Source organism: Lygodium microphyllum, chromosome 4 (assembly GCF_053477565.2).
Source record: "Lygodium microphyllum isolate KBCC chromosome 4, Lygodium_microphyllum_v1.1.10, whole genome shotgun sequence".
NCBI classification, from domain to species: domain Eukaryota; kingdom Viridiplantae; phylum Streptophyta; class Polypodiopsida; order Schizaeales; family Lygodiaceae; genus Lygodium; species Lygodium microphyllum.
Genome location: NC_141138.1, coordinates 12,098,834 through 12,119,242, shown reverse-complemented (window position 1 = coordinate 12,119,242; position 20,409 = coordinate 12,098,834). Strand labels below are relative to the sequence as shown.

The window sequence follows — 20,409 nt, the reverse complement described above, 5'->3', positions numbered from 1 at the left end:
GAGCCATGTATAAAGAAAAATGTTTAGTGAGTATTTGGAATGGATGCAAATAGAGACATGTTTATACATCAATCCATGCTTACGGAAGAGAACTTACATCTCATATTTGAAAATAGAAAAAAAAATTCAATGTCACCCATAGTGTGACTAGCAAATCAAAGACTACTAATTCTTAGAGCAAATGCATTTTATTTTGTCGAGAAAATATAGACATATCTCGCTTGGTTATCTATGATTAAATTTATGATAATCTTTTACTATCATTGTCTGTCAATTTGTGAAATAATAGTACACTTGTTGCCAGAGATCAATGTAATATAAATCTAGATCCAGATTACTTGTAGAAATTATTTTGTATTGTAAATGTAAGGGAGAGAGAGAGAGAGAGAGAGAGAGAGAGAGAGAGAGAACTATTTACAAGTAAATAGTGAACTATTTATTGCGACACATGTTGTAATCCAATGTAAAATAAGTTCTGTCAAACCTAGAGTACTCACACAAATACTTTTCTATTGCAAACGAGAGAGAGAAAGAGAGAGAGAGCTCTATATATTAGTAAGGGAGAACTGTTTCTTGCAACACGTGTCACAATCCAATGTAATACAAGTTCTATCGATTTAGAGCACTTGTACAAATGTTTCCATATTGCAAACATGAGAGAGAGAGAGAGAGAGAGAGCTATTTATTGAAACACCTTTCATAATATAATATGATATAGATTTTATCAATCCAGAGTGCTAGCACAAATTATTTTTTGAGTTACAAAAGAGAGAGAGATAGACAGAGAGAGTAAGAATGTGTGTTATGAGAGTGAGTGAGTGAGTGAGTGAGTGAGTGAGTGAGCTACTTACATGCAGAGGAAGAGAGAGAGTGTGTGAGAGAAAGAGAGTGAGAGTGAAGGTGGTGGTGAAGGTAATGATGGCGGCAGTGGTGGTAGAGCTAGTGCAACAAGGCGAATAGCGGCAGTGATGGTGGTGGTGGTGGTAGAAGTGGAGATGGGTACATCTAAGGTTGGAATAAGTGAACTATGTAGAATAAGAATAGAGAGGTTGCCAAAAAAAACTCGCTTAAAAGCTTGCTCAAAAAACTCACTTCTTGCCCTTCCCCGCTATAATGGGCAGCATGGGATAAGTGCACAACATTGTATGTATAGGTAGCAAGGTATGTATGGCCATCATTGTATGTACAGATAGCAAGGTTTCCATGGGTAGCAAGGCCCTGATGATCTCCATGACAAGATTCTCCTCACTAAGTACAATGGAAAATCTCCCTCACCATGGGACTTGGAAGAATACATATCCAATTAAAGGCCTACTTCAACATCTATCCCTGCAAACGGATGATCAGAAAATTATTTGCCTCTCTTCACTTGTAACGTGTCCGCTAGAATCATTCCGGACACATCTTAGCAGTCCATCGGGAAGGATGTCTAGAAAGCTCCGCCCGGCACTCCCATGGAATGTTACGGGACTTGCGATCTAGGTCTTCCCGCGTCTGCTACGTAGCGGAAGTATCCTGGCCATTCCCACTTAGGATCGACCTGAATTTGGGTTTTCCTGTTTGGTCATTAGCTAGCAACAACTAGCGTCAGACCCGAGCGAACTACTTTACGCAGAAACGCCAGGTCCGAAGCGGATTCACGCTGCACTTGGTTCAAGGAGAATGGGAAACGAGAGGGATGCAAGGCTCGACCTCTCTGCCATAAGGCATAGTCCCGTTCCGTTCCCCTAAAACAACGTGAATCGGGTAATGGTTAATTCTAAGTCATTGTTCTCGTTACTTGTTTCGGTGACGACGATCATCCTCTGTTCGTTGAAGACTTGAGAAAAGTTCCCAGCTAACCGGGACCACCCGTCCATAGGACGGACCCATGGTCCATCCTCCGCACTTTCCTCGGTTTGTTTTAGTTATGTAATTACCTACCACATTAGTTTGACATATACAAACAGCTTCTTTGATTAACCCTGTTATGCACCGGTTCCTTCACGTAATCTTATCACAGGACATAAAGAAAACAATGCCAAACAACTCCTTTATTATCATTTTATCCTTTTATCTTTGAAATACAAGGAGTTCCCGCCTGTAGGCGTATTCATAATCCGCCCGAAGGCTATCCAGTAATCCACCAGGGATCACTAATCCAAGTTTCCGCCCGTAGACTAGTATGCGGGCCTCGAGATCCAATCCCGAGTCACGTTAGCCTCTTGTGCAGGACCCGGAAGGCGAGGAATTTACAGCCAGAGCCCCCCCTGGCACCCAAGCGTCCTCCTGCTCCAAGTAGAACTCAACGGAGAGACCTCTCGCGGCGGGTTCGGTCCACGTTCCCGGCGCGGCTAACAACCCCCTTGGTTAGGGTCAGGCAGGCAGTCGGGGGTAACTGAAGCTGCCTCTCCCTTCAGGCTTCAACCTGAAGTATTTAGATATATTTTCGTCCTTTAGTTCATTGAGCAAATAATGCAAACAGTGCTTCCTAAACTGTTACAAGCACAATCAAATTCCAGTGGTCGTTTAGCTGGCAAACTGTTAAGGAGTGACTCCTTTTCTCCGAATGCAACCCGCATTCGATCTGGGATCAAATTGAGACTTGGCAAGATCCCCAAGGGTTTGTTTGTTCACCCTTTTATCCTTGGGTTAGGGCCATACCCTGTTAACCCAACTTAATCAATACCTTAGGTAATAGCAAATCCTGGCGACCATGTCGCCTCAATTTATTGATTGGTCATTTTCTTTCAGCCAAATACCTAACTCTCCTTTTTCTTGGCAATTATTCCTCAAGAAAGGCGAAGTAACAGGATGATTACTCATCCCTTTTGTAAGTTATCTTAGCGCAATAACTTGCCAACATCATGACAAAACTCTCTTGTGGACAAATCTCAAATCTATGCGATGTTGCAACCTTTATGCACATGTGTTGCATCTATTCCACGGGATCATTCTACCCAATTGCTTAGCGTTTTCCGGTCACAGAATTTACCTCCAGCCGAGTGGCAGGGTTTTAGGGTATCCTCCAAACCATTCCTAATTATGTTGGCCCATGATCCTAAAAATAGGCAACTCCGTCGGAGTTTCATCATTTTAAACGAATGATCCTTGGGATAAAACCTTAGATCATTTCATGCATGAGCATCCAATTGACTCAACATTTAGTGAATGTGTGTAAGATCTTTGGGTTTGCGGGTTTTGACTTGGCAACAAGTGTAAAACTAGGTCGAAGTCTTATCGCACTAAACCCTAGTTAGCACTTGGGATACTTATCATATCGTCTGAACCATGCCCATATGAATCCCGTGTGGTTTATGTGATTTAGACAACACAATATACTTGTCCTGTGACAAGGATGAACCTTTCCCAAAGGTAATAAACTAGATTTAATGGAGAACAACAGTTACAACTACACCAATACGTGTAAACATGCGATTCACTGCTTCTACGCATCACATGGTTCACAATAACCCTATCCTTCCTTGGTAAGGTAAAAATGCCTGATAATCCGGAACACCAAAAACCTCCCTAGGTTCTACTTACATCAAATAATCATTCCACTTTCAAGTCCATAGATCATTTTCGTGCCCTTCTATTCCTTTTCGAATAACATCTTATGGGTGTTAACTTTTCCTCATAAATCATTACAAGGAAGATCTATCTAAAAATGGGACATGCCATTAATCTTCCCATGCCTAGTAAAAAGGTGTACCTCAATAATTTCAACCTTGTAATGAGGCAACAGTTGTCCTAGGCTCGTCGCTTTTGAATGCACAAAAGGAAACTTACTAATAAGGTCCTGCAAATGCATAGACACCTTATGCTCTTTTCATTAACTCCATTGAACATACCAATGATCAATTTTCATATCTTAAGCTATCTCTAATAAATGTTCAAATAGCCAATTCATTTTCCAATTGCATTTAACTTGACTAGTTGAATTCGAACATGCATGAGTGCTTCCTAATTCGTGAAGTTATCGTAAATAATTTCAATACTTTTGTGTGGAATCCAAATAGACAAAACCTGGACTTGCGGACTCCGGGAAATATCCACGTATGCTCGGGGTGAACCTCCCGCATCGCACCTTGTGATCTTTCTAGAGACCATCGCGAATTCGATCTCCAGTTAGCCTTTGTGGACTTCAACTTTTTGCCTTGGCTTGCAGTTTTTATGACCTTGGTCCGCCTCCCTTGTATGCGCAATTTCCTTTGAGATATGGCTTCCTTGACCGAAGTTCCGACTTGCGGAATTTGACTTGGGAAGGCCTTAGGGTTCTTATGAGGTCCCTTGGACAATGGAGGTTTGAGAACTTTAATCCACCTTGAAATTCCGGGTTTAGGAAGGATTTTGTGGGCCTTACGATGATGTTCGCGGAAAAGGGCTCTTGCGAATGGGCCTTGCAAGAATGGAGACTTTAGAGTTCTTCTTCTCCTTCCCTAAAATCCAAGGACCGGCCTTGTAAGTGATTAGTGGGAGGGCCTTATAGGCTTCCTCTTCGAAACCCGAGGGGAAAAATTGGACTTTTGGAGGATCTAGTGGAACGGGGCTTTAAATCCGAGCCTAGAAGGCTTATGGGTGATCGGTGGGAAGGGGCTTGTGTTGGAAATCCACGAGAGGGGGGGGAAACTTACACCGGGCTAATATGGGCTTGTGTGGGAATACAATGGAAAAGGGGGATTGAATCCCGGGGTAAAAAAATGGGCTTATAAAGGCCTCCACGGGAAGGGGGCTTTGAGAAGCCCCCTTAGAAGCTTCCTAGAGAAGCTTCTAAGAGCTTCTGGCAGCACGTCCACGTCGGCAGAGGGGGGGGGGGTCGTGATCCAGGCGGCGGCGGCAGACGGAAGTGGCCGGCGGCTTCCTGCAGGGCGGCGGACTGTGGCGGCTGGCGGCTTCCCTCTCCACGGCGACCTCTCCTCCACACGGCGACCCTACGTCCAGCACGACCCTTCACGTCCGGCCTCTCCCTCTCGACAGCCTTCTGCCGCCTTCCCTTCACGTCCGTCTTCTGCCGCCATCTCCCCCTTTTCACCCCCCCAAGAGGGGGTTCTTATAGTCCAAGGGGGGAGAGGGGACTTCCCCACGTGGCCTTTTGCATGGCTCTCTCCTCCCACCTCCTCATCCTGCCCATACTAGCCCATCCCTTTCCCCCAGCCACACATCGGCTGGGGAAGATAATAAAAAAATTTGCAATTACCTTATCCTCTTGACCTCTTCCCAAGAGGCTGTTTTCCCGCGGCTATGCAGGTTTGAATCCCCGGCCTTATTTTCCTAAGGTGGAGTGTCTCCATTTCCCGCGTGTGGTTATAGATTAGCTGCTGGCACTAGTGATAATCTTTGCAGGAGATTTACACGACGTGCGGGAAGTCAATATTTACGGTACGCAGTGTGCGGAAATATTACATCACTTGGAAGGGTTTGTCCACACATGGTGGCACTATATCAATCAAGAGAATCATCAGTTCATTGATTAGGAAGACTTTAAAATGCATATGGTTCAATTATTTATATCCCCCGTGGAAAAAGAGTGGTTGGAAAGATAATGGTATACTCTTGACAAATGTAATCTCACTATATGAGAGTACAAAAATCAGTTTATGAACTTGATCATGTAGGTGGAAAGCATTAGTGATGATGCCAAACTGCATAAGTACATCTATGGGTTAGAACCGAGCCTATTGGTAGATATCATGGCTCAAAATCCTACCACACCATTTGATGCAATTGAATTGACTAAAGGATATGCAAGAAAGTACTATAAGAATGACTCAGAATTTTTAGCAAGGTTATGGACATCCCCGTACCCCATCAAGGTTAGCCCCACTAGAGGAAATTCCATGTGTAATAGTAACCCCAAAATATCCACTTACCCCCATGCTGAAAGAAAATAAGGCACTTTTGGGGCAACATTTGGCTCTAATGCTAAGAGTAAGTATGCTGAGATTATACACTCTATTGCATCGCCTCCAATAGATCAAGTGGCCAATGGTTCATTTCCTCAAATGTTGTGAAGGAATGGAAGAAAAAAGTCCTATGTTTTAAATGTAGGGATAAGTACATTGTCCACCATGCCTCCAAGTTTCCTTATACCCAACGTCAAGGTTCATAGCATGTATGTAATGGAAGATTGGCACATTGATGAAGAGGATGACTTACATGTTGACATTAATGAGCATACTAAGGATGTGAACCATGAGTAGTTCTATGCCTTAGAGGATGGGTTTCCCTTTGACCTAGGTGATTGTTCATCCCATGCACTTGATTCAACATCCCACCTAGCTACCACCTCCCTTTGCTCCATCTCCTTGGATGCTTGGACAGGTTCTAGGAGCCCTCGCACCTTACACATTCAAGGAAATATTCATGGGAAGCATGTATGTATCCTTGTGGATAGTGGTAGTACTCACACTTTTATTGATAAATTAGCCAGACTAGTTGAAATTCATCCCTATGGAACTACAATGTCAAGGTTCATAGCATGTATGTAATGGAAGATTGGCACATTGATGAAGAGGATGACATCAAGGTTCATAGCATGTATGTAATGGCAGATTGGCACATTGATGAAGAGGATGACTTACATGTTGACATTAATGAGCATACTAAGGATGTGAACCATGAGTAGTTCTATGCCTTAGAGGATGGGTTTCCCTTTGACCTAGGTGATTGTTCGTCCCATGCACTTGATTCAACATCCCGCCTAGCTACCACCTCCCTTTGCTCCATCTCCTTAGATGCTTGGACAGGTTCTAGGAGCCCTAGCATCCTACACATTCAAGAAAATATTCATGGGAAGCATGTATTTATCCTGTGGATAGTGGTAGTACTCACACTTTTATTGATAAATTAGCTAGACTAGGTGAAATGCACCCCTATGGAACTACAATACCCCTTCAAAGTTCAAGTAGAATGGCAAGGAAGAAATAAGCACAAATGTATGTCTTGTAGTTGCTTGGCTGAAAATTATGTGGCATTGGTTGATCTTATTGCATTATACATGGGCCCCATTGATATTGTCTTGGGTTGCGATTGGCTAAAACAATTGGGAAAATTTGCTATGGACTTCTCTATGCTCTACATATGGAGTTTATGATGCATGGACAACTCATCTTCTTAGAGAAAATTCAAGATAATGCTGATTTTGAGCTCATTGCACCAAAACAACTCAAATGAGAGTTTAAAAAATTCTCGCATATCTTTTTGTTACACCTTAATAAGAAAAATTTAGATCAACCCTCCCAAGTATCTAAGGATTTAGCATTGCGGGCCTTACTTGAGGAGTATAGTGATTTATTTCAAATACCTACAACCCTTTCCCCTAAGAGGCAACAGGACCACCCACTTGATTTATAGCCCCATTACAAGCTAAAGAACAAGCCACCTTATAGACTCTTCGAGTTTAAATGTGAAGAGGTTGCAAAGCAAGTCAAGGAGTTGCTTGAGATGGGTTTCATTGAAGCGATTTTTTCCCCTTATGCATCCCTTATCCTGTTATTCAAGAAGAAATATAGCTCTTTCTGCATGTGCATTGACTACAAAGACTTGAACAAAATCATAGTAAAGAACCACTATCCCATCCTACAGATTGATGACTTGTTGGATGAGTTAAAAGGGGCATGCTTTTTCATTAAGATTGATTTGCACTTTGGCTATCATTAGATCCATATGAGAGAAGGTGATGAGATCAAAACATCTTTCAAGATTGATCATGGGCTTTATCATTTTCTAGTGATTTTTTTGGGGTTGACTAACACCTCTGCCACATTTCAGAGTCTTATGAATAAAATTCTTCACCCCTTCCTATTCAAGCTTGTGCTCATTTTGTTTGATGACATCCTCATTTACAACAAGTCATAAGGAGAGCACTTGGCACATGTCAGAAGAATGTTTGATATATTAAGAGAGCATTAACTCTTTGCTAAGAAAAGTAGATGTATCTTTATATAGATATCTGTGGAGTATTTACATTGTTAACAAAAATGGCATAGAAGCTAACCCCAAGAAGGTGTAATGTGTTAAGGACTGTGACCCACTCCATTCGTCACTAATTCATTATGTGGTTTCCTTGGTCTCTCTTCATTTTATAGATGCTTCATTAAGAATTATGCCACTCCTTGCTATTAAGAAATGGCACTATATTTTTATGGCAACCGCTTTCAAGTCAACAGTAACCATTGAGTCCTCCAGTACTTCGTGACTTAATCTACTTTGACTCCTAAGAAAAGGATATGGGGGGCGACATTACAAAATTATGATTTTGGCATTTATCCCACTCGAGACAAAGATAACATTGTGCTGATTCACTCTCTCGGATATGGGCATGCAAAGTATCCTCCATTTCGGAGTTGTATAGTGATTGGATTGAGGACCTTCAAGAAGCTTATTTGTTGGATGAGGACTTCAACCACATATTCCAAAAATTATAGTATGGAAAAATGGTTGAAAACTCCCAATATCAACTCAAGCATAGTGTTATTTGGTCCCATGGCAAGATTATCACCCCCCACACTTCTCCTTTCACATAGAAGATCATGAAAAAGATGTATTCTTGCCCCACTCTCTTGGTCACTTGGGTGTCTTCAAAACATATGATATAATTGCCAAGAGCTTTCACTGAAAAGGCTTATGGAGGGATGTTAAGGATTTTGTGACCAAATGTGTTCCATGCCAACAAAACAAGGATATCACACTTATGTTTGCTAGCCTCTTGTAGCCCCTTCATATTCGTGAAGGAAAATGGACACATATCACTACAGACTTCATCACAAGTCTCCTCGTTACAAAAAAGGATGGAATACTTTATACGTGGTAGTTGATCACCTCACCAAAGCTGCCCACTTTATCCCTACTAAGACGTAATACACTACCTCTCATGTTGCCACTCAGTTTATGGTGTGTGTCTTCAAGTTGCATGGCATACCGCAAGTCAAAGTGCACAATCGAGATGCTATATTTATGAGTAACTTTTGGTAGATACATTTCATATCTATGGACACTAAGCTTGCTCCATCCATTGCAAAAGAGTAAATAAATGGCTTGAGATGTACTTACAACACTTTTGCCATGATGTACAACACAACTGGGATACACGACTCCACTTGTATGAGTTTTCCTATAACAACTCCACCCACTCTAGCATTGGGGTTTTTTAACCTTTTTGAGGCAATATACAAGTATAAGGTTCCCCTCCCTACAGTCTTGTTCAATGATAAGATCAATCCTCAAAGCAAAGCCAAGTTGGATCACATGTAGGCCATGCTTCAACAATGTAAGGTGAACCTTCAAAAGACACAAACTCACATGAAACTCTATTCTGATGAGAAAAGAAGGCATTTGGAATTCCAAGAGAGGGAGCTAGTCCTCTTGAAAGCTGGCCCACCGTTTCTATGGCCCCTACTATATCTTTAAGAGAGCTGGTGATTTGGCCTACCAATTAGAGCTTCCCCCTACCACCAAGATTCACAATTTTTTTCATGTCAGCTACCTGAAGCCCTTCATTGGCATCTCAATGGACTATGTTGATGAACTCCCCCCATCGAAAAAGAAGGTATCATTCAGTATATCCATGACTAGATAATCATTGGGCAATAAGATAAACACTTAAGATATTGATCCATCAAGGAGTACCTCATCAAATGGCAAGGCCTACCCTTGGAAGAAGCCTCTTGGCACCCAACCACTATTGTCAATGAATTCCCTCACCTCCAAGATGCCCAATGAGCTGAAGACTAGCAAGTCATGTCCTCTTTTGACCACACCCCCTACCTACAAATTGCACAATGCTTTAGAACGATTTTGTACTTGCCCAAATCTCAACAATGTGCTTCCTACATAAGTTGAAAGACATATGCTTCATTTCGACATGCATCACACCCTATTTGAAGTTGCTTATCAAAAGTTATGACAATTTTACCTGAGCAGGCCTATCATAGACAACATGTTGTTCCTAGTCTTTACCCATCCATTTTTATTGTAATGTGGCTTAGAGTAGTACTTTGCACCCCACTCCTTAAGCCCATCAATCACACCCCTCCATTTGTTTTCTTTTTAGGGCAATGACTTTTAAAAGGGTGGGGATGGATTGTAACGAGTGGGATACATAGGAACTAGGTGTTAGACACCCAACCACACTAACCGATATATATAAGGTGTAAGAGTCCCCATTTAGGGCAACGGATTATTATCAATAACATACTCTTTACCTTTATCTTTAGCTTTCATGGCTAATTTCTCCTCCCTTCTCCCCTCTTTTTTTCCTTTCTGTCTCCTCTTCTAATCTTTGTTTCTCCTCTCTCTCTCTCTCTCTCTCTCTCTCTCTCTCTCTCTCTCTCTCTCTCTAGTTCATTCTCCTCTCTACTCTTAGCTCCATTCAATAAAAATATATACAAAGTCCTCAACAATCTTTAAGTATTCATTCCTTCAAACATTTATGTGACAAATCAATTGTCTATTAATCTTAGCATTCAAAGATGTGTCCTAGCATGGATTAGGAATGCTAAAAGATTTTCACGTAGATGTTTTATTCGAATGGGTTCTTATCCATGTTAGTGCCCCTTTTACTTTGCATTAAAGAAGTCATTTATATAGGCATTCAAAAATCCTAAATATTACTAATGTAACAGTTCGTAGCATGTTTATACATGGGTGTGAAAAAACTATTATAAACTTGATTATAGAGGCATTTATATTGTCATTTAAACTATTGTTCACAGAAGCATTTCAATACGCATTTATAAAGTCATTCAAACTAGTGTATACAAACTGTTTCACCAAAAAGTTAAGAATCCTAAACATAAACAACATCATGGATCTAAATAATGGAAGTAATGAGAAAACTCTAAGTAACCAAAGCAAATTCATGCAAATCATAGATTTTTTAGAAATTGGAAGTGAATTGAACCTTTCTTAATTTATGAAGAGGAATCTCTCTAGATTATGAAGTCTCTTGTACCTTGGATACAAGCTGTAACACCTTACATAATCTTGGATGACATCTCTCTCCCTTCCTCTCCCACTACCTTTCCATCTTTGTCCCTCTTTCCCTCTCCCTCTCCCTCTCCGATCACTCCCTTAAATCACCTTGGATGATGTCTCTCTCCCTTCCTCTCCCTCTCCCTCTCCATCTCCATCTCTCTTTACCTCTCCCTCTTTGGCCGCTCCCACTACCTTTCCATCTTTGTCCCTCTTTCCCTCTCCCTCTCCGATCACTCCCTTAAATCACCTTGGATGATGTCTCTCTCCCTTCATCTCCCTCTCCCTCTACCCCTCTATCTCCATCTCTCTTTACCTCTCCCTCTTTGGCCGCTCCCTTGGACTATTTACCTTTTGTTTATCCCAAATGTTGTTCTTTGTTTTGGCTTTTTGGAATGCATGAATTCTATGTCGTGGAGGTATTTTAAATGTGTGAGTGTATATCATGTCTTAGCAAGCATGTATAAAGTACTACTTTATATTGCATTTGTATGCGTATTTAAAAGTGTGATATGTTTTTCTTTGTCTTTATGAGTCTAAATGGATCGATCATTAAGTTCTTTAACATGTTTGCTTGTGCACATTTGGCATTCACATCTCTACTTCCATGTTGTTGTAGCGCATGAAAAATAACCAAGAAAAATAGAAAAAAAACACACCTTAGATAGTATGGGTTGATAATAAAGAGACTCTCATTAGATTATTAATGAATTTTCACACTCCTTATCTTGTGTATGCCTATGTCTGTACCCTACTCGCTTAGATGCACTAATAAAGGATACACATGTATGATTACTTTTTGGTGTAGTTTTAGTGCATGTTTTTTTTAACAATTGCTAAGAATGAGAGTTTATTAGCACTCAATCTATCATTCTCCATTGTTTATGCACTAGAGTTAGTCTTCTAGAGAGCATTCTATTATTCAAAGCCAATCCACAATAATAATTCCATTAGAAATAATGATACTTTTGACTACGTTGTTGCAATGTAGCAATAATTATGGATGATCGTTAATTTGAGGCTTACATTTTAGTACAACACAAGAAAGAATAAATAAAGCCTAGGTTTCTTTTCATTTTTAAATAATAACATAATTAATAGTACTACTATCTTTTTAAAATATATATACTTACAACATCTCTATCTGCTTATGGAAAAATATTAAAGGGTGCAGTAATGTAATGATGTGTCACAATTGAAGTCACCTCATTGCTTTTAGATAAGTGAACGAACACAAAACTTTTGAAAGCTTGGAGTTATCAACAAGAGAGAAAGTGTAATCACCCTTAGAAAGTTGGTCAACATTCTATTGGCAACATAGGAAAATTTTCAATTCCATTGTTTAGTTATTAAAGTATATATGTACTAATCCTTAACACAGTTTCTATTCGACTTTATTGAATTAAGATTATAGCTTGCATGGTTTCATTGCATATGGTTTAAATCTTAAGAGGGTTAGAAATACTTGTAACATATCCACTTGTATCAATTGATTTGTATATGGTTTTATATTCAAGTTAAGTGACCTATTCTATAAAATTACTACACATGTGGATATGCTTATCAAGACGAAGCTTTATTATACTAGGATTACTAGAGAGACCAATCATTACCTCATGATTGAAAAGATTGTGTGCAAAGGAATCATATTTTTAAACAATGAAGGAAACCTTGGAAACAATAGTTTATATCAACATTACAAATATTGAAAGGTTAAAGATTGATGTGGCCCAATACCAAAGGCTAAGGCAATTGTTGGAACACCAAAGGCTATTGTATGTGGATTCAATGGGCTGGAAACATTTGTTCATGGGGAATATTGACGCGTTGAACGAGATGATAAACAACAATTTGAATCATGGTCTTGTCAAGCAATATAGCTTGCGCAATATTTCAACAAATGTAGCATGAGAATGAGGTTACATGAAAAGGTGATCTAAGAAAGTCGCACTTATTTAAATTTTACTTCAAAGTGATTAAACATTCCATGTAAGAGATGTTCAAGTTTATCCAAGATATTTCTAGCTAATTACAAGATTTGACATTCTAGATATTTATTTTAATTTTCTTGAAAATCATGTGTTACATCATACACATCAACCCACATCTCAAAGAAATTTGCCTAACAAGATCACTAATTACCTTGCATAACTTTTGTTATTATGTATACTTATATAGAACCCACCAATCCATTATTTTAAATGCTTCTTTTGATCACATTGTCTTCCTTACATAAAGCATGAGTTATGAACACTAACAATTCACAATAATCGTACACTTCAAGTTGGCTACTCACTTGTTCATAGTGTAAGTACACCTATCCAAGCTATTTGAGTGCCATTTATGATGTAAGATAACTTTTATTGAAATGGAAGTTTGTGTCATATTCAATTCATTCCAATTCCATTTGACTTGAATTTCTGAGAATATTGTTTACTAAATGTGCGCTTGGGACCGCATAAGGACAGGAAACGAACTTCGTATAATTGATTATCCAAATTGAGGCTTTAAAGTAGCCATTTATACTTAAACATGTTTGCATGTGTGTTTTATACAAAATGGGTGCACTGTGGGAGATTATGTGGCATCTGTAGCAAAGGTCTGTCATCATGATATTGATAACACTCCAAGGCAGCCATGTGGGATTTGAAGGTAGTACCTAAGGTACCTGCTTTACAAAAGACTAGTTGCAAACTCGCATGCATTTTAGGGGGTAAAAAAAGATCACATGCGTGGGTTGTGGATTTCTCAAAGATTCGCTAGGGAAACTGTATATGTAGAGGTGGTAGGGATGAGGAGGCTCGACGCAGCGTTATAAGCTGCAGTTCCGGATCGAGAAATTATCCAAAGTACTATCTACTTGCAAGCAGTCTAGCAGATACCCGAAATAGTAAGAGCGAACCAGAGAGAGAGACAGCCTGAGAGGGAGAGGGAGACTACGACCAAGTTTACGTACTACTTGGAGCAGGCACGAGAGAGAGATAGAGAGAGAGAGAGAGATGGCTGGAAACAAGGTTTATGGTAGTAGTCATGCAACCTTCGATAACACACTGCTTCTGTTCCTTATACACTTGCTTTCATGCAGCTCAAGCGGGGGTTCCTCGTCTGCATTCATGATGCGCCTAGTGCTGAGCTTGCTTGCCATGTCGGCGGTCGTGGCCGTGATGAAATGGGCTAGCCCGGGGGGGCCGGCATGGTGGGCAGCCACAACGATGGGGAGACCACCCATTCCGGGGCCCCGGGGGCTGCCGGTGCTAGGCTCGCTACTGAGTCTGTGGAGACCGTCGCAGCTAGCGCACAGGCGGCTGGCGGCCATGGCCAACGCGCAGGGGGGCTTGCCTCTGATGGCCGTGAGCCTGGCCGGGACACGGGTGGTGGTGGCGGGCAAGCCCGAGGTGGCGCGCCAAGTGCTGACGAGCCCGGCCTTCGGCGACAGGCCGGGGCACCAGACGGCACATCAGCTACTATTTGGGCGCGCGCTGGGCTTCGCGCCGTCGGGGCCGTACTGGCGCCGGCTGCGCCGCGTGGCCGCCTCCCACCTCTTCTCCCCCCTCCGCCTCGCCGCCCACGCCCCTTCCCGCGTGGCCGAGACCTCCCTCATGCTCGCTTCCCTCGCCAGCTCCGCCTCTGCCTCTCCCACTGTCCTCCTCCGCCCCTTCCTCCAGCACGCCGCTCTCAACACCATCGTCACCTCCGCCTTCGGCTCCCGTTTCTCCTTCGATGACCACCCCCGGGAAGCAGCCGAGCTCCTTGCCATGGTCCAGGAAGGCTTCGAGCTCCTCGGATCCTTCAACCTCGCTGACCACATGCGCGCCTTCGAATGCATCGACCCTCTCAAGATCAGGCAACGCTGCGGCAACCTCGTCCCCCGGGTGCAAGCTTTTGTGCAGAAGATCATTGATGAGCATAGGGCACGCCGTGGAGGCGTGGGTCGGCATCACGACAATGCGGGTGCTTCCGACTTTGTGGACGTTCTTTTGGGCCTGGAGGGAGAGGAGAAACTCGCTGACTCCGACATAATCTCAATATCATGGGTGAGTGATTCTAGCCACGCACCACCGGCTCTGTCTGGAAAGTTTTAAACATTTTCACCCATAAAACCCCATTTCTCGAACGCCCAGCATCACCAGAGGTTTTGCAATAAAGGAGCTACCGATACCTAGCATGTCGCCATTACGAAGGGATGGGATGGTAGCCATGAGCTGGTGGGTACTGGCAGTCTTCATTCCGATAGCCCATTTCAATAAGGTAGGCATGGCTTGATTCGTACCACAGGTTAAGTATGGGGTGACTGATTCCTGGTAGGAGCTTGTGATGTTAACAAGTCTAGTACCAAGTATACGGGAATGGTGAGTGGGGACAATATAGCCTTCTTTCTTTCGCCCAAATAAATCTCCACGTGAAAAGCCAATTCTGGAACTCCAACATCATCAGCATTTCCAAGCATGTTGCAGTGCGGGATGGCGATCACAAGTGCCCCGAAACTCCTTGCGATATGCTACTATGAAGTGTAGCTCCCTTAGAAGGAGAGCACCATATGATGCATGCCAAGAGGAGAGAGCATAGCTGAAGCTCCCCTAGAACACGAGCACAGTATTATAGACGCCAAGAGAATAACAGACTTTTATTTCTAGTTACATTCGAGATTTCCATAACGGAAAACGATTGTATCAACCCATCTAACTCTGCATATATACTTCCTGCAGGAAATGATCTTCAGAGGAACCGACACCATGGCCCTGCTCTGCGAGTGGGTGCTGGCCGAGCTGGTCCTAAACCCCCAGGTGCAAGAGAAGCTCCGTGCTGAGCTGGACCGCACCCTTCCAGCTGACGTCGACGTGGCGGGAGACGCTGACGTGGCGAGGATGCCGTACCTGCAGGCGGTAGTGAAGGAGACGATGCGGGCCCACCCGGTGGGGCCCCTGCTGTCGTGGGCGCGGCTGGCCATGCACGACGTGGAGGTGGGCGGGCATTGCGTCCCGGCCGGGACGACGGCCATGGTGAACATGTGGGCAATAACGCACGACCCCAGCATCTGGCCCGAACCGGAGGTCTTCCTGCCGGAGCGCCACGTGGCATCAGAGGGAGGCGCCGACGTGGACATAAGGGGGGGAGACCTGCGCCTGGCGCCCTTCGGAGCCGGGAGGCGGGCGTGCCCGGGCAGGGTTCTGGCCCTGTCCTGCATACACGTGTGGCTCGCCGGCATTGTCAAGCGCTTCAACCTCAGCCCCGACCCGCACCAGCCGGTCGATCTTACCGAGCTCCTCAAGCTGTCGTGTGAAATGGCCACGCCTCTCTCTGTCAAGCTCACGGACCGGCGGCAGCAGGTCATCATGGACCGTACGGCCTGCAACTAGCAGCTGACCACGTCCAGGAATCTTACTACCCTGCAGCTTGACGTGAAAGGTTACTGTGTTTTATTGTGTTCACTGTTAACGTTCCCTGGAGCTCGCAGTTTTGTGAGTGAGCTTGCAGCCTGCTGCCACCCGTCACCTTTTTGTTATACGTGTGCGCGGATTACCACTATGCCTAGCGAGCGTTCCTTTTTTTTTCCCCCCACCCTTTTCTTACCTTCACTAACGTGAAAGGCTATTCTCCATCTTAAAGTCTTCTCGTAGAGCTTACCCCCAATGTTGCATTACGCTATGCTATAAACAGCTTCTCATGATGACTTCATGACTCACTATAATTTAGTGTTGACTATAATATAATTTTGACGGGTGTCTTTACTCAAGTGTGTAAAAGCTCTTGAATCAATATTGATGATAACCATCCAAGGTAGCTTCTTACAATGGCAACAACAAGCTCGTATAGTTGTACTTAGAACCTATACGTTTGATCATGTACTTAAAACTATTTGTTGCTTAGCTTCATCATAACTTTGAATTGTAGACCATATGTATGTAAGCAACATATTGACTAGGCTTTATTTCAAATAACTTCGTATGAAAGGAGTGAGTAGCCTAGGTATATTCTAAAAAACATTGGACTTTCAAGATTGTGCAAAGGGAGGAAGAAGTATACATGGGTAATGATAGCCATTAGTTCGCCACAAAAGTGGTTGCAAGAAAGGCCAAAATTTGATGAGATTCCTAATATTTCATGTGATAATTAAGTTTTTTGAAGTACCTTTCACTTAGTTGGATTAAGCCTCCTACTATTGAGAAATGTATATATGCTATAAATAGTATCATTGAACAATGACAAACATCTTTAATAGGATGTGGCATTTGATAAATGCAAAATTTTGAAACTTGTTTTGATAAGAAAAAAATCATAAACATGTATTACATCAGTCAAATGTAGGCCTTGCTTGCAAGCCACTTATGTGGCTCACTCCCATTAATAACATGTGCATATGATACCGGCTTTGATGTGACTTTACTAATGTTTTTAGATTATGCAATCAAAGTAGTACAGGAAGAAGTTTCAAGGAAACTTGATGGATTATTAGTAAAAAAATGAATTTTAAAATTGTGTATGAATTCGATTAAAGCAGCACTTGACAACACTATGCGAAGCTATTGAAAAAGTTGAGATTTTGTACCAAATCATAATCCTCTTAATGAGGATGCATAGTTTTCGTGAAAGTTCTAGCTTGATTAAAAACCATTGAGTATGGTTTTATCAAGCATGATATACGCCTTTTAACTTTTGATGGAAATTGTCTCAAAGGTGCCCATGAAGAGTACATGCTTTCTAGTTTATTTTCAACCCACCCTTCTATTCTCTTGAACTACTATGTTGCATTGGTCACCTTTTCCAAAAAGAACTTTTTATTTCTTTACCATTGAGGAGACAGAATGTTTATCAAAGGATGCATATCTCCACAAAAGTGGCTTTTCTCCTTTAAGATCAATGCTAAAGTATACAAGAGAAATAAAAATAGCACATAAATTGGGAGAGTCATAAACTAATCAAGAGAGGTCTCTCCCATGCTCTTTCGTTTCTTTTATAGACTATTGATAGTTAATGAGCCCATTTCAGAAAAAGGAGTATGCTTTGGTATTAAACATCTTGCTTACACCATAAAGCACATAAACCAACTTTAGGCTTGCACTCCCACTACTTCATATGTAAAATTAAAGCATGACTATTTTATGCACCATGATGATTCTAGGTTTGTAGTCCTCTCCCAAGGTGTTCACTAGTTTTACTCAATGGTGACATGTGATTAAAAGATTTTCTTTCGCACCCTAGAGATGATGTTAAGTTGATAGTAAACTAACACCATGGTTGCTTTTGTGGTTTCTTTTCCCAATGAATGTGGGTATTATATGACTGTATATGTATGGCCAATTAATGTGGATATGAGCTGGCTATCTATTTGTTAAGTTGTTCCTTACAAGAATATTCATTTTAAGCCATATTTCTCTACTAGGATAAATAGATATTGGTTGTATTATTCATCATAGAAACACACACTTGAATAAATCTTGGACTACCATGTGGAAGTTAAAAAGTAACATTGAATCTTAATAAGGCTATATAATCACTACAAGGGATGAAGGGAATATAGACAAAAGTTTCGATGCACGGTTGACAAGCAAGGTTTACCAATATAATTGTCAGAGTGTTTGATTTGATATATTTACCAATACAAGCCTTGGTATTTATTACTAAACTCATGGGTGCATATATTGATACACATATTGATGCAATTTAAACTATTCTCTGACACTCTTTTATGTGCCTATATGGATGCAATTTAAATTATTATTTGGTGTATACGACCATGCGTAGCAAGGGAGTAAACAAATCATCCATCGCTTAAGTGATGACGGGGGTCATCACTTAAGCGATGAAACCATCCTTTAAGTGATGGCATTTGAATTTTTAAATGTTTCCCTCGCTTGCACGACAAAGACCGTCGCTAAGTGTCCTCGCTAAGGCCATCGCTTAAGCGACGCTCGTAAGCAACAGCCTGAGCAATGTTGGCCACCGCTTAAGAGACGAAGTGTTATTTTGACAAAAGCGTAAACCTGGGGCTTCTTTTCATAATGCGGGCTTTTCAGTAATCAAAGAGCGCCTGGGGTTTCTCTTCACAGTGCGCGTTTTTCATTAATCAAAGGGAGACCAATCAAGGGAGATACCAGAAGCGACGAAGATCCACTAGGTAAGCATGATGAGAAAAAGGTGTAGAGACTACTCTCGATTAGACCAAGCACCCCCTCTAGTTTTACTCTTCGATGTCCTTCGGGCTATTACCTTCCTTACTCTCATCTATTTTTTGTTTGCTTTGCCAGATGTACATAAACCAATGGAGGATGAAAGGGAAGAGGAGGAAGAAAATAAAAGCTAAAATTTTGTTTTGGATGAAATGGATGAGGAAGAGGCATCAACATATCTGAAATTGATTTCAAACCTGGGCATCTGTGTAGATGGAGTGTGAGGCGTTTCCTTGGGTGAATGAGGTATTAGGAAACTTCGATAATTTTCAAACTCCAAATTGGAAGAAGTGCTTTTATGTGAATCTTACAATGTGGGACAAATGTTATTGGAGCTATTTAAATGCAAAAAGGGAAGGTTTCTCAATATATCAAGTTAGTCTCTTTTGCAAGCATAGTGATGAGAAAGGTAGTTTTTTCAAGATCAGGAAGGCAAAGTTTTCAAGATCAAGTGGATAGTACCTATCAATTGAACCATAGCCTTGCACTTGAGTTCAAAAACTCATTTAGTGCCAATAGCCTTCTTGCTAGTTAGTAACAACCATCTCAGGACTCTTTGTTGCATTTATTGTTGAGATATCGAGCTCCACTCGTGATATGCCAAGGTGACCGTTGTGCATTTATGTCACCGACTTGTTAGTTGCAGATGCGGTTGGTACACCGCCCATGAATAATAGCTAGATGACAGCTATCCTTATCTACTCTAATTCGTGGTTCAGTTAGTATGCCACCTTAGTTAGTTGAGTTTGGTTTGAGACCCATATATAGGGTTCTTCTATTTCTTTGTATGAGAGTTCTTTTTGGCTTACACAACTAAGAAGAGGAAAACTGTTTTCAACCTCCACCTTTGTGTGTATTTCCCCATTGTGCAAGCAAGAAAGCTACAAGTGAGACTCCTTCCTTCTCTCCCATAATCTTGACATGGTATCAGAGCCTTGTTCGTGTTAAGGAGCTCAAGAAAGCAAACCAAGTTCACAGTGTTCTGGTAAGAGGACCAGTGTTGCTTTCATTTTTTTGTTTTGGGAGCAAGTCTCTGCAGCAGGTAGCACAGCCGGAAAGTGCAAGAGTGCATTGTCTCAGATTGAGATGCCATTCGTGGTGTAGCAAGAGGGCAGTATATGCTACGGGAGAGGGCTTTAGCCTTTGGTTGCTCTGTTTTTTTATTTGAGGCCATTTCGGGGCCTGTTTTGAAGGCGGAAGTTTTCTGCATGCACTCAGGAAAAGGCCGTGTTTTATGTTGTGCGACCACTGTTCTACAGGTCGGTGAAAAGTTACTGTAGAAATTGCA

General features: G+C 41.9%; 1 protein-coding gene across 1 annotated transcript; it reads left to right on the top strand.

Moving 5' to 3' along the window:
- The first annotated feature begins 13,707 nt into the window (after nt 1-13,707).
- On the top strand, nt 13,708-16,749 carry LOC148036804 (cytochrome P450 78A11-like). Its single transcript, XM_087675692.1, has 2 exons — nt 13,708-14,987; nt 15,660-16,749. Exons 1-2 carry the CDS (start codon nt 13,953-13,955, stop codon nt 16,308-16,310), a joined length of 1,686 nt encoding a protein of 561 aa, XP_087531818.1. The 5' UTR covers nt 13,708-13,952; the 3' UTR covers nt 16,311-16,749.
- Nucleotides 16,750-20,409: the final 3,660 nt, after the last annotated feature.

Bases quoted from the DNA above. Each gene is read 5' to 3' on its own strand.
- LOC148036804 (XM_087675692.1), top strand. From the start codon at position 13,953: ATGGCTGGAAACAAGGTTTATGGTAGTAGTCATGCAACCTTCGATAAC. The intron at 14,988-15,659 runs GTGAGTGATTCT...TACTTCCTGCAG, and splicing joins ACATAATCTCAATATCATGG to GAAATGATCTTCAGAGGAAC.